At 40.0% G+C, this 13,739-nt stretch overlaps 1 protein-coding gene across 1 annotated transcript in view; it reads left to right on the top strand.

The window, feature by feature from the left end:
• The window catches only part of cdh3 (cadherin 3), a 30,478-nt gene extending 17,351 nt beyond the window's left edge, over positions 1 to 13,127 (top strand). The window contains exons 4-16 of the mRNA XM_002935998.5: positions 12 to 158; positions 798 to 953; positions 1,058 to 1,202; positions 1,530 to 1,705; positions 2,597 to 2,725; positions 2,898 to 3,080; positions 5,224 to 5,468; positions 5,818 to 5,960; positions 6,150 to 6,374; positions 6,696 to 6,914; positions 7,824 to 7,954; positions 8,131 to 8,274; positions 11,871 to 13,127. Coding sequence (XP_002936044.2) covers positions 12 to 158; positions 798 to 953; positions 1,058 to 1,202; positions 1,530 to 1,705; positions 2,597 to 2,725; positions 2,898 to 3,080; positions 5,224 to 5,468; positions 5,818 to 5,960; positions 6,150 to 6,374; positions 6,696 to 6,914; positions 7,824 to 7,954; positions 8,131 to 8,274; positions 11,871 to 12,083 — 2,256 coding nt within the window. The 3' untranslated portion in view covers positions 12,084 to 13,127. The remainder of the gene's footprint in view (positions 1 to 11; positions 159 to 797; positions 954 to 1,057; positions 1,203 to 1,529; positions 1,706 to 2,596; positions 2,726 to 2,897; positions 3,081 to 5,223; positions 5,469 to 5,817; positions 5,961 to 6,149; positions 6,375 to 6,695; positions 6,915 to 7,823; positions 7,955 to 8,130; positions 8,275 to 11,870) is intronic.
• The last annotated feature ends 612 nt before the right edge of the window (positions 13,128 to 13,739 follow it).

Here is a 13,739-nt window from a genome sequence, read left to right as displayed (position 1 = left end):
GATATGTGCAGGAATCTCACAGGAGGTCTTCAGAGCTGCCGGTGCTGACTTTTCCAGAGAAGCGCACTGGTCTGAAAAGGAAGAAGAGAGACTGGGTCATCCCTCCTATTAAGGTTTCTGAGAATGAACGTGGCCCTTTCCCCAAACGTCTTGTGCAGGTAAATTTTTGTTAACTAAACTTTATTGCAAAACCAAAATCTTGTTTGTAGGTTTCAAACGACTGGTGTGGCCAGGCTGCCAGTTTAGCAGCTGGTCCTGCAGTGCCCATCTGGCAGTACACTGGGTCCTCAAATGCAGATGCTTTCTACATAGGATTCTGCATTTTGTCCTGCTCACGCTTACATTACTTAAGCACAGTCATTGGGTCTTGGCAACCGATTCAGCCAACTCTCCTGGCTTCACCCAGATTTATGTGCTGGGTTAGAGGCATGGTTGGGTGTTGGTATGATAGGGGGTTGATGTCAGTCTATGTAGCCTTGCAGGCTGGAGAGGAAGGTGGAGTTGTGGACTGTTGCAGAGAATTTAATGCAGCTTAATGTTTAAGGTGTTCAGTTTTGGCACGGTCTAATTAAAAGTCCTTTTTGTATTTTCATGCACCACTTTTATTGACAGCTGTGGGGACATTAGCCAGGTCTGTGATAATTCTAAGTTGGAGTTTTGTCTGGTTGTGTCAGTAGGAAGTTGATCTGCAAAGTGTAGTGGCATTGCACCATAGCCTGAAATCATTGGAATGAAGAGCTTTTTATTGTCTGCTTCCTTAATATCTGTTAAATTTCCTGTCCCCTTTCTTCTGACAGATTAAATCAAACAAAGAGAGGGTAACTAAGGTTTTCTACAGTATTACTGGGCAAGGGGCAGACACCCCTCCTGAAGGAGTGTTTCGTATAGAGAAGGAAACAGGATGGATGCTGGTTTCCCGGCCTTTGGATCGTGAAGAGTATGATAAATATGTGGTAAGGAATATATCATAAGGAACATGATCCAATTTGAATCTGTTGCTCCCTTGAGGATTGGCTTAGCAGGAAGTGACTATTTCTAACTTTTTTTTTTTTTGCAGCTGCTTTCTCATGCTGTATCTGAGAATGGTGCTTCTGTGGAAGAGCCGATGGAAATAACGGTCTACGTGATTGATCAAAATGATAACCGTCCCAAGTTCACACAAGAGGTGTTCAGAGGATCTGTCAGGGAGGGTGTGCAGCCAGGTGAGGTTTAAGAATATTTTTCTAGTCCTGTGATGTCTGCTCCCATGAAAACTTTACTGTCCTATAATAAACTGTTTAGCTACATTAACCAGTCTTTATTTAGTGTGAACTGTTGGGCCCCAGGAGTTTTGCTGCTCTTGATATGTAGAACTAGGAGGTATCAAACATGGGCTGAGATTATAAATGAGCACTGGCATTTCAAGACTGGCACACAGCCCTGCATTGGCCAGTGGGAGCTTGCAGAAGCTTCTCTGGCATTACTGGAATAGCCAAGTAGCCAGTTTAAGCCTGACTGGTAGATTTTAAAGTGTTCTGCTACTTCCACAGGCACGCGGGTGATGGCTGTATCTGCAACAGATGATGATGATGGTATAGAAACCCTGAATGGTGTCATTTCCTATTCAATTCTGAAGCAGGATCCTGAGCAACCAACTCCTAATTTGTTTACGATAAACCGAGAAACTGGAGTAATTAGCTTGATTGGGACGGGTTTGGACAGAGAGGTGAGGCACAACTTATTCAAGTATTCAAGTATTAACCAATGTTGCATCTCATAACTGAGCTTTATGACACTGGCAAGCATTTTTTTTATAGCTGACTTTAAGCACACGAACCCCATTGGAAATTCCATGTCTGAGCAACTATAAATCTGGTTACCCACAAAATTCACTTTCTTATATTCTAATGGAGAATGGTTTGCAAGATCCAGACATCCATGTGCCATTGCTTTTAATCTAGCCCCTTCTCTGTTAAAGGATCAGTAACACCAAAAAACTTAATTAAAATATAATGTACTGATGCCCTGCACTGGTAAAAATTTTGTTTGTTGCCATTCATGTTGAGGGGAAAAAATGAGAAAAGGCACAGGTTACATAGCACATAACAAGTAAAACTCCATTAAATTCTAGAGCGTATATGTTATCTGCTAAGTAACCTGCGCCTTTTCTTCTTTAAATGGTTGCCCCCATTACTACACAGCAGCTTTGCATATATAAACTATAGTAAGGATTTGAAGCAAACACACAACTTTTACCAGTGCAGGGCAACAAAATGATAGAGTATAAAATTAATATATTTTTGGTGTTACTTTTCCTTTAAGAAATGGTCCATGTATACCCAGCTTTACATAGTTGGCAACATATTCACTTCAGGTCCAAAACAAGGGCCACAACCTTAGAAATATCCATTCCGTGTTTTATTTTCAGTCATTGATTCTGGAACAATCTCACTGGGCAAGTGCCCACGAATGGGGTTTTTTTTTTATTGGTTAGCACAGGACCTCAGTTGATCCATTGTTTGTCCCAGGAACAAACTGATTTGGTGCCTTTGGCCTGTCATTTAGGTTTCTTTCTGTATTTGTTTTAGACATTTAAATTCCCTTAATTTTTGTTTAGAAATTTCCAGAATACATACTTACTGTGCAAGCTGCCGATCTGGATGGTGCAGGACTGAGTACGGAGGGGAAAGCTATTATAGAGATCACCGACGCAAACGACAATGCTCCAATTTTTGATCCAAAAACTGTAAGTTTAACCAGAACCCAGTGAGGTTCATCAACATTTTTACACATTTTACAGTTGGGATAATCTGAATTTCATAATGTTAAACTTAATGTTAAACTAGACATGACTTCCTGTGCTTCCTTTCACATCTGTGTAAACAAGCAGATTTGTTTTTTCCTCCTGACCCTTACAGTATACAGCACTGGTCCCAGAGAGTGAAGTTGGTTTTGAAGTTCAGAGACTGTCTGTTACAGACTTGGATCAGCCTGGAACTGCTGCATGGCAGGCAGTCTACAAGATTAGGGTTAATGAAGGAGGGTTTTTTAATATTACCACGGATCCAGACTCTAATCAAGGAATACTAACAACTGCTAAGGTAAGAGCACCTTCTCTCTGTCTCTCTTCTATGGTTAGTGCCTCATCTGACCCCCACATGACTCTCAAGACTTGACCTTGCTGTTCACTTTTTGTAATTTCATTTTCTGTTATCTGTACACTGGGGTATAGTGTGCTGAGGGAAGAATCTCGCATTTACACTACCTGGCACTGACTATGCTAATTGGCCTTAAAGGAGACGGAAAGGCTAGTAAAGAGTTAATCTCAAGCTGCAGGCATACCTTCAGTTCTCTCAATAGTGCCCTTAAAGTGATACATACACTAAAAAACTACTTTTCAAAATATGAATGTACATAAAAAGTTACCTATAGGTCATGTTGATCACTTCTCACCGATATGGCTGCTTTTGTAAGTGACTGTTTTGCCGACCTGACTGTCCCTTCTCAGCCTGTCAGTTATAGCTTCTAATGCTAACGGCCTACTGCTGCACAAATATGGCAGCCCCCTCATAGAGGAACTTGGGAAATCAGATAAATAATGTAAAAGCATTGGGCAAATATTTTAAAGGCAAAATTATATGTGGCTTACAAAGACAATGTTATGATAGATGTAGAAAATGTATAATTTCTAGTGTCGGTATCTCCCCATATTTCTCCCGTTCAGATGATCAGAAGCCAAACGGGAAGAAAAAACACTGAGCTGTGTAAAGAAAGTTCCCATAATGCCTTACTCCTGCACCAAAAGCAAGACCAGTGTGCATGCTCAGAGTATGAGTCTGCTTCCTGCTGATTGGCTCAGATCCACATTCCTAAGGGGGGGGAGTGAGTTCTTAGCATTCTTGAGGATGGGGGGAGCAGAGAGCTGCATGTCTGTGGCAGAGGAAAACTGACACAACTAATCTTTTCACAGAGGACTCAGTGCAGCATTTCTGTGAGTGCTTATGGCTGTATTTACATAGGCCTTTCTGATAAAGCTTACTTAGTTTTTACCTTTCTCCTTTAATAGTAGGACATATTAAAGCAGTATTTTGCCTCTTAGGCTAACCTTTAGTATTCTGTGGGCATTAATCGTAAGACAATATGCCACTGATCTTCAATTTTTTAATCTGCTCTGTTTGCCAAGGTTGATCATGCCCAACAACCAGATAATCTATATTTTAGCATTTAAAAGACGGCAATAGAAAAAAAGGAATTCAAAACATGCCAAAAGCAGAGGAGGAACTGCAAAAAGTGTGTGCATTTTCTACCAAATGAATTCAGTCATAATTTTGGGATTTACTGTAGGAAGCAGTTGCTTTTTGTATAGCCTGCAAGTTGACTTGTGCCTCTGCCTTGCTGTCTAGAACAGAAACACTAGGTGGAAGCCTCATTTTAAGTATAGTGATTTGATAGTCTATCTATATCTGAGAGATCTATTTAAAAGCACATATCTCATTTTCATGAAATGAAATATGATTCCGCTTCTTATGAATTTTGTCTGTCAGGTTTGCATTATTTTAGGGTAAGAGCCAGCCTGAAAAGATGGCAAGATCAGATTGCTGCATACTCCAGTCTTAACTGTCCTGTCACTCATTTATGTGTCATTTAGCTTCTATTAGGTCTCCATAACTCCCAGACAGAACACTGTTAAGTATGTCATTGGTTCTCTCCTGTCACTCATAAATGATTGTAAATTGGTACTGAGATTAACTGATATAAACTGATGTGCTAGACCAAAAAATATACCTTATAGTAATGTATAGAGAAAATATGGTTTAATTGTCAAATTTTGTTACCCTGCGCTGGTAAGCCATGTGCTTAAATAGGGAATACAGTGGTCAACTGTAATGACTACACGCCTAAAGGACAAAACTTAATACAATAAAATGCTATTGCTGGCATAGTAGTAAACTATTTTAGATGCAAATAAAATGTTTGACTTCATGATGTAACTGCCCCTTTTAACCAGGGATTCTAAATTGAGGACTGAAAAATGTTCCCAAATGACCACTAATTATGCCTATGATTGCCTGATTTTGAACCAGACGGCAGTGAAGCAAAGAGGATGCTGTCTGCACTTGAGTTATTTCCTCACTTGTTTCTAAGGAAAATAAACATTAGAAATGGGACTTAAGTTCTCTGTGCATCTTTTTCATTTGTGTAAAGAAAGCTTTATGATCTTTCCTCTTCGCTCCTTTAATACAGGGTCTTGATTTTGAGCAGAGGAAGCAGTATGTGCTACAAATCACTGTAGAAAATGCTGAACCTTTCTCTGTTCCGCTACCAACCTCTACTGCTACTGTAACTGTGATGGTGGAGGATGTCAATGAAGCCCCGTTCTTTGTGCCAGTTGTCAGCAAAATAGATGTTTCTGAGGACCTTACACGTGGCCAGCAAATTGTTTCTCTTGTAGCCCAGGACCCTGATAAGCAACAGAAACAAAAGTTAAGGTAATTTGCTATAAAAGAAGCAGGCTTTAATATTAAACAGTGTGTAATTGGTTGTAGCCTTGTTCCAAACACCCCTCACCCAACATTAAAGCATGTGCATGTAGAATAATGCAAAAGACCAAGATCCATATAGAATTGGTGCCTTTTTGATATGTATTTTCCAGTTATTAAGCCTCAAGTGGAAGTATTGGAACAGTCTACCCCTTCCCCTGCAAATCATAGCAGAAATTGCTCTCTGAGATCTGTTGCAAATATTATACTTAATATATGTAGAGAAATTGTTTTTGGAAATGTGTAGGTCAGGTGCTAGTCAACATTCAATTTTACTAATTTGTTGTTTTAACCACAGCTATGTCATTGGCAATGACCCAGCTCGCTGGCTTACTGTAAATAAGGACACTGGCATTGTCACTGGAAATGGCAACTTGGATCGTGAGTCGGAGTATGTCAAGAACAATACATATTCAGTCATCATGCTGGTAACAGATGATGGTAAGTTTAAAGGTGTTTGTTTTTTTTTGTTTTTTTTTTTTTTTTTTTTTTTTTTAAACTCCACATTTTGAGTGTACATAAACTATCTATGAGCCATCTTTTGGAAACACATCTTAGAAACATAGGGCAGCAAATATGTAATACATGAATACATGTGAAACTTTTTTTTTTTTTTTTCTCCCTCTTCAGGTGTTCCAGTTGGCACTGGCACCGGGACACTCATTCTGCATGTGCTGGATGTCAATGACAACGGCCCTGTTCCCAGCCCTCGAGTCTTCACCATGTGTGATCAGAATCCTGAGCCCCAAGTATTAACAATCACTGATGCTGACATCCCTCCAAACACCTACCCGTACAACGTTTCACTTTCGCATGGCTCTGATTTAATATGGAAGGCTGAACTTGACAGTAAAGGTACAATTTAGGCAGGCATATCAACTTATGATGTTTTTGCTAGCTTCTTTGCAGTGTGTCAGCACTCATATATATGCTGTTAATCTGTTTGATCCTTACAAAAGATGTCTTTGGTGTCACCTGGCTGAATTGTTTTAGAATCTGTTAAGTCTGCTTGTTGCTTTAGCTTTGCCTTCCATTAACGCAGTATCAAAGATATTTTTTGATTCCCAAACTCGTTGAGGCTGAATTGTATGCTTAAACAGTTCTTGAAACCAAACATTATGAAAAAAATAAGCTTTAAAGTCTGTCTAAATCATGTGACCTTGTTCTCTTGATCAGGAACATCAATGCGTCTCAGTCCAACTCAGCAGCTGAAGAAAGGAGATTACAGCATTTATGTGCTTCTGTCTGATGCGCAAAATAATCAGCAGCTGACTGTGGTGAACGCTACAGTGTGCAACTGTGAGGGAAAAGCAATAAAATGCCAGGAAAAACTTGTTGGCGGTTTTGATCTGCCGATTATCCTTGTGATCTTGGGCTCGGTCTTGGCTCTGTTAAGTGAGTATATTCATAATATGTCAGGTCTTGCTTAAGAAAAAACATTTTGCACTGCAATTACTGGCATGGGGTCATAATGTGGGAGGTTACTGCAGCTGCTGAATTTTCTTGAAGGAAAAAAACTCCCTTTTTGGCATGAGCACATTGTTAGTGCATGAACACTATCTGTACTTCCAGAGACTAGACAATCTATGAAATATGTATGTGATTAAGAGGAAACCAAGAAACAGACTATTTCCTAGCCCCCTATAGGCTCAGTCATGTAAGGGTGGTTGTCTTTATCTGACCCTAGAGATCTACAAAACAAGACACCTTAAATAATTTGAATATAATTTTTTTTTTTTCATTTGGAATCAATCTGCAAAATATGTGTAATATTGTCTTCACCATAATTGAAAGGTAATCGGGGATACTGTCAATTTATGTAGCATCCACAGGAACCCTTACAGTTGTGGTGGCTTTTTTTATTAGATGTGTCTTTGGAGCTAAAACTATCTGAATTCTAAGCCTGATACACAAAGATTTTTAGGAGCGGGCTACTGGTGCTTCATCATATTTGAAATTAGGGCTGCTGTATTCCCCCCCCCCCCCCAAAAAAAAAGCAAGTAAAATTAAACTGCATAATTTTGTGTGTTGACCAAATATAAGTGTAGCATATAGCACTTGGTGCTTTATAGAGGCTTGCAGATTTATGCCTTGTCACTCTTCTAAGTTTAGATTACCTGCTACCTCTGAAGCTCACTGCCCCTGGTCACTCTAGATAATGCATGATGTCTAAGTTTAATGAGGTTGTTGTGTAAGCCCCAAATCATTGGAAGAAGGCCTTTGCATGTCAGATATCCACATGCACCATTTACTCAACAGTGCATTCTTTTCTTGTAATTTGTATTACCCCCACTTTCTTTCAAGTCCTATTCTTGCTGCTACTTCTGTTCCTGAAGAGAAAGAAGGTTGTGAAGGAGCCACTGCTTTTGCCAGAGGATGATACCAGGGACAATATATTCTATTATGGAGAGGAAGGTGGTGGGGAGGAAGACCAGGTAAGAATGCATGAATCGGGTTTTCCAATTGAAGCCTAATTACTTTGGAATGTAAGTTTAAGACATTTGGGTTGTTCAAAGTTAATGATTAGTTGGTTTTAGAGTTTTTAGAGTATGAAACACAGGGAAAGTGTGTTCTCAAGTATGAAAGTAATTGTGAATATGCCATTGTGTAGGATTATGACTTGAGCCAGCTGCACAGAGGCCTAGATTCCCGTCCAGACATAATGAGGAATGATGTGGTCCCCACACTGATATCTGCTCCGCATTACAGAGCTCGGCCTTCAAACCCGGATGAAATTGGTAACTTCATTGAAGAGGTATGAGCTAACTAACCTCCATAAGTACACATTCCAAGTCTAGAACAATTGCTTACTGCTGCATTTGATTAGAAAATTAATAGGTTCTGAACTATTTGACACTTTTGACTAGGCAAACTCTTTTTTACATGTCTTTCCTGCAAGGTGTGGTACAAGAATTTTCACAGGAAAAATTGAAAAGTTGAAAGTTGATTAAGTTTTCATAATGTATGAAGGGTTTATTTTCAGCTTTCACTATGGATAAATGATACTGCAGCTTTAAATCCAACAGACCAAGTTGACAGACAAGAAGCCCTGTATCTACTGACGGGACCTACAGAAATTGTTTAGGCTTATGGTGTCAATACAGCTGTGACAGGTGGTTCCACACCTGGGGAATATTTATCAAAAGTATGAACCTAGGGTTTGTTCCATCACTTGAATGGAATTTTATGGACCGATTTATCAAAGGTTGAAAGGGAGTCTTTGAGAAATATGCCCCTAAAATTCTTGTAGTGGTAAATATATTGTGGCAGAATTTCACTCCAGCTTTTACCTCTTCATTGATATTCCTCAGTGTTCCATTAGTCTAAGCAAGTTACAAGGATTCTTATACAGTATCTAGTAGAATTAAGTCTAAAACAACTGGACTTTTCTGAGTTTTTTTCTTGAAAACGTTTCACCACTCATCCGAGTGGCTTCTTCAGTTCAAATGACTGGTAGGGAATTCCCCGGTATTTAAACCCTTAATGGTAGTAGAGTCACAGACATCCAATCACAATGGTTACATTGAACTTGTTCAGTTAGGTGTTAGCTGAAACTGATGGGTGTAAGAAGGTATGAGCCAATCACAATGGTACCAAGATTCTCATTGATGAAGGTGTTAATCCTTCAAAGTACATGACTGGAAGTGTGAACTGTTGTGAAACTGCCGGGGTAAGGATGTCAAAGCGGTATTGTATGTAGGTGACAAGTGGTGTCTCAGGCCCCCTCCTCTGTTCAGGGATGGTTTTTCCCGTGTGGCATAAATGGCCTCTTTCACACCTCTTTCAAACCATCTGTCCTCTCGGTCCAAAATATGCACGTTACTGTCCTCAAAAGAGTGACCTTTTTCCTTGAGGTGTAGATAGACTGCTGAGTCTTGTCCTGAGGAGTTCGCCCGCCAATGTTGGGCCATTCTCTTACAGAGAGGTTGTTTTGTCTCCCCAATATATGTCTGAGCACTCTTCACTACACTGGACAGCATAGACCACATTACTTTTCATGTGCTTGGGTGTAGGGTCTTTAGGGTGCACCAGCTTTTGTCTCAGGGTGTTGCTGGGTTTGAAAAACACAGGAATGCGATGTTTGTTGAAAATTCTCTGATGTTCCAGCAACATATGGAATGCTGTGTTCCTCCCTTCTGTTTGTAGGTCTGGTCTTTCTGTTGGTCTTTGATTTGTTTTTGATGAAAGCCCAGTCTGGGTACCCACAAGTTTTCAGAGCTCCTTTTAGATGTTTATATTCTTTCTCCTTAGCCTCTGCATTGGATGCCACAGTTTCAGCCCGATTATGTAGAGTCCTAATTACACCCAGTTTATGTTCCAAAGGGTGGTGGGAATCAAACAGCAAGTACTGGTCTGTGTGGGTGGGTTTCCTGTATACTTCAATATCCAGGTCCCTGAACTCTTTGATAACTATAGCACAGTCCAAAAAAGCCAGTTTGCGGTCTTTCACATCTTCCCTTGTGAACGTAATGTTTTTGTCCACTGAGTTTGTGTTTGGTGAAGGCTGGAACCTCGCGTGCTTTAATTTTGACCCAGGTGTCATCCACATATCTGAACCAATGACTTGGTGTTGTTCCCTTGAAAGTGTCCAGGGCTTTCTTTTCCACTTCCATGTAAAGGTTCGCTACAATTGGAGACACAGGTAAACCCATGGCACAGCCATGTTTTTGTCTATAGAAAACTTCCTTATGCTTGAAGTAAGTGGTATTGAGACATAGGTCCAGTAAGGAACAAACTTGTTCTGGGGTCAGCTTTGTTCTGCTGCTGAGGGTGGTGTCTTGTTTCAGCCGTTTCCTCACTGTTTCAATTGCCTCGGTAGTGGGTATGCATGTGAACAGAGATGTTACGTCATAGGACACCATTGTGTCATCGATCTCCAGCTTTAACTCCTTCACTTTTTTGACAAAGTCCATGAAGTTCTGAATGTGGTGTACTGTGTTTCCAACTAAGGGGGCTAAGATGTTGGCCACGTATTTAGCAATGTTATAAGTCACACAGTTAATGCTGCTGACAATTGGCCTCAAAGGGGCTCCTTCTTTGTGTATTTTTGGGAGTCCATATAGACATGGAGTGGCTTCACCTGGGTAAAGGCGATGGTACAAAGCTGGACTGATGACCTTTTCCATCTCAAGGTGCTGCAAGCAGTCTATAACCTTCTTGTAGTTGCTTGTTGTTCATATGTGTCTGAATCGTTGAGCAGTGTGGACACTTTGGCATGGTAGTCTGATGTATTCAGTACCACTGTACACCTTCCTTTATCTGCTGGCAGGATGGTGACACTTGAGTCCTTGGCAAGTGATGTCAGAGCCCTCCTCTCTTGCAGACTTAGGTTGGAAGGGGGAGCTTTTGCATTAGCTAGGGCTGCTGATACTTTTAACCGGATGTTTTCAGCCTCATCCACTGGTATCTTATTGTTGTGGATTGATGATTCTGTGGCTGTGATGAAGTCTACCACTGGAGCCACTCGGATGAGTGGTGAAACGTTTTCAAGAAAAAACTCAAAAGTCCAGTTGTGTTAGACTTAATTCTACTAGATACTGTATATCATGACCTGGATGAATGAGAATCTTCATAGACAAGGATTCTTATCTCTATTAAGAAGAGGGACCTGTCATATTTCTTTGCTCAGTATAGGGGGAACCTTTTTCAGTTTCCAGTAGCACCTCAACTAGCCATAAAATGATTGTGGATGATCCTGTCACATTTCTCACTCATCAGGATTGTCTGAAGTGACTTGCCCAAATGGAACACAGATGTATTTCTGCCTAGTGATATTTGCCTATTTTATTTAAAATCAGATGGCTTTAAATGAATAATTTGTGGGCAGCTAAAAGGAAATATAACATTGCTTATTTTCAAGAGCAATCTACCCCTTTTAATAAGTAATTGTGTGGAAGGATGTGACTGATAATGCTGATTTTGTACTATTTTTGGGGGTTTTAAAAGCTCTGCATATCGCAGTAGCACTTTCTTCAACTCCTGCCTCATTTGGGATATGCTTTATGCGTGTATATGGGAGAGTTACATTATCAACAGGCCAATTTCCTGTTAGTGGACATTAGAGAGCTTGTCCAGCTTTGCTCATGACAGGAAGCTACTTTAATGGATTCTCTGCATCATTAAAATCTGAAATTATCCCTGCAGAAGCTGAAAGAATGAAGCTAACATTGTTCTTCCACTTGAAAGAAGTAGAAAATAAAGGCTTCTTTAATTTTTTAACCTTTTATTAACTGGCGGTGTAACTGCTAACCAGTTTGGTTTTAGAATTAAGTGCAATCATTGTGGCTTATTTCTGTTGAACTGAGAGCTAGAATCTTTGGTTTCTAATGGCTTTATTTCTCTCCTTTTTAGAACTTGGATGCAGCTGACAATGACCCCACTGCTCCCCCATATGATTCTCTTTTAGTGTTTGATTATGAAGGCAGTGGCTCCGAGGCCGCATCGCTCAGCTCACTGAACTCTTCCAACTCAAATGATGAACATAATTACAACTATCTGAATGACTGGGGCCCTCGCTTCAGAAAGTTAGCAGATATGTATGGTGGAGATGATGATGACGAGTAGATTTAGGAATTAAATAGAACTTTTGGTCCCTCTGAATGGACCTGATTCCACACTTAACCTTTGCTGCAAGCTGTTTAAAGTTCTATAATTGCAAGCATTCTCGGATTTCTCTGGGGCCGCTGCTGCTTATAAGTTTCAATTTCTGGATGGCAAAGATCATTTAGGAGCCAAGTAAAGCCATGAAAGGGCTACAGAGGCTTATTAAGAACGGAATCCACACATGCCTTGACAGAATGTTCTGATGTTGTCTCAAGTCAAGATATTATCCCAGTGCCTTTTTGATGTGCTCTGTAATCTACCAAACATTTTGTGGACCCCTGTCCTGTCCCATTACAGGGTGCACTTTTTCATCACATCCCTGGACCTAAAATCTGTTTTTTGTTTTGTTTTTTTTTATCTCCTCTCCCCTGCCAAGTTCAGTTGACTTACAACTGTTTGGCTCTAAGGATGGCTATGAACAATGTTTTGGTTTTTAGATTTTTGAACTTCTTTTTAAAACACTGGACATGAACAGCCATACTGGTTTGTGTGAATACACTGGGGACATTAAAGTGTTGTAGTTGAAGCATATTACCACCTTTTAAATATGTGCCTTTCTACAGTCTCTGCATGGCTACTTCTGCTTATTTGAAAATCCTTGCATCATCCACTTGTGAGCATATGTAGTTTCATGTTGAGTAATGTGAAGCCTGAAGACCGCCAATATATAATAAATTGATTTGTGGCATAATGCGAAGGGTCATCAAAACTTGCTCTTTGCGATCTGCATTAGCATTTATGGTAAATTAATATCCACTATTTGCCTTGTGATGCGTGGGGCCAGTCTGAATAAATCTTCATATTCTAACTAAATCTGTAGCACTGGCAAATCCACTTATGCTTCTTAGACCACCTTTTCCGTTTGAATTTAGCAATGTCATTTTATTCCTTTCACTGTACTATTTTTCAGAATATTTATGAGAAATAAATAGTTTTGTACTTCATCACAAACAGCTGTATAATACCTGACATTTTTATTAAAGGTCTTTTGTTGTTTTTGGAAAAGTTTTTGATTTGGACAGTGTAGTATGTAGTAGGGCAGTTTCACATTTTTAATTTTCACATTTTGAATTTTCTAGTCTCCGTTCACTGACAAATATTGGTCATTCATGGGAGGGAGAGAAAAACCACATGCGTCTGTCTTTTTGGCTATGCCCATTGCTTTGGGGGAGTGTAAATTAAATAAAATTACTCAAACACTCTAGGGAGGGTTGAGCAGCCCATATGTGGATTTTGATGTTCCCTAGCCCCATAGCGATGCAGTCATTTGCCCAAAGGTCCCAAACCACAGACTGGGTGGCTTCAGTTTTGGTATTATAAACAGACTTATATTAGAAATGGACTTGTTTGGTGACAACCTTTCTGAACATTTTCATAGATTGTTGTGTTAAGAGCTACCCATGCCAACAGATATCTGCTATGGGGAACTAAATTAAATTCCCTCAAACCAGAGACCCCCTACTAATGTACATGTATGTGGAATGCCATTGAGTCAAAATTGGTTGTTTACATAGGGAGCTAAGGGCAATGACGCAGTGCTAATTGTTGCCTGCGATTTGTCGGGGCTACAAAATGGCAGAAAATACCCTACTACCAGGAATTGTCTTTGCTAAAACA

Source organism: Xenopus tropicalis, chromosome 4 (genome assembly GCF_000004195.4).
Source record: "Xenopus tropicalis strain Nigerian chromosome 4, UCB_Xtro_10.0, whole genome shotgun sequence".
In the NCBI taxonomy this organism is placed as follows: domain Eukaryota; kingdom Metazoa; phylum Chordata; class Amphibia; order Anura; family Pipidae; genus Xenopus; species Xenopus tropicalis.
This window is presented reverse-complemented; position numbering and strand designations above follow the sequence as displayed.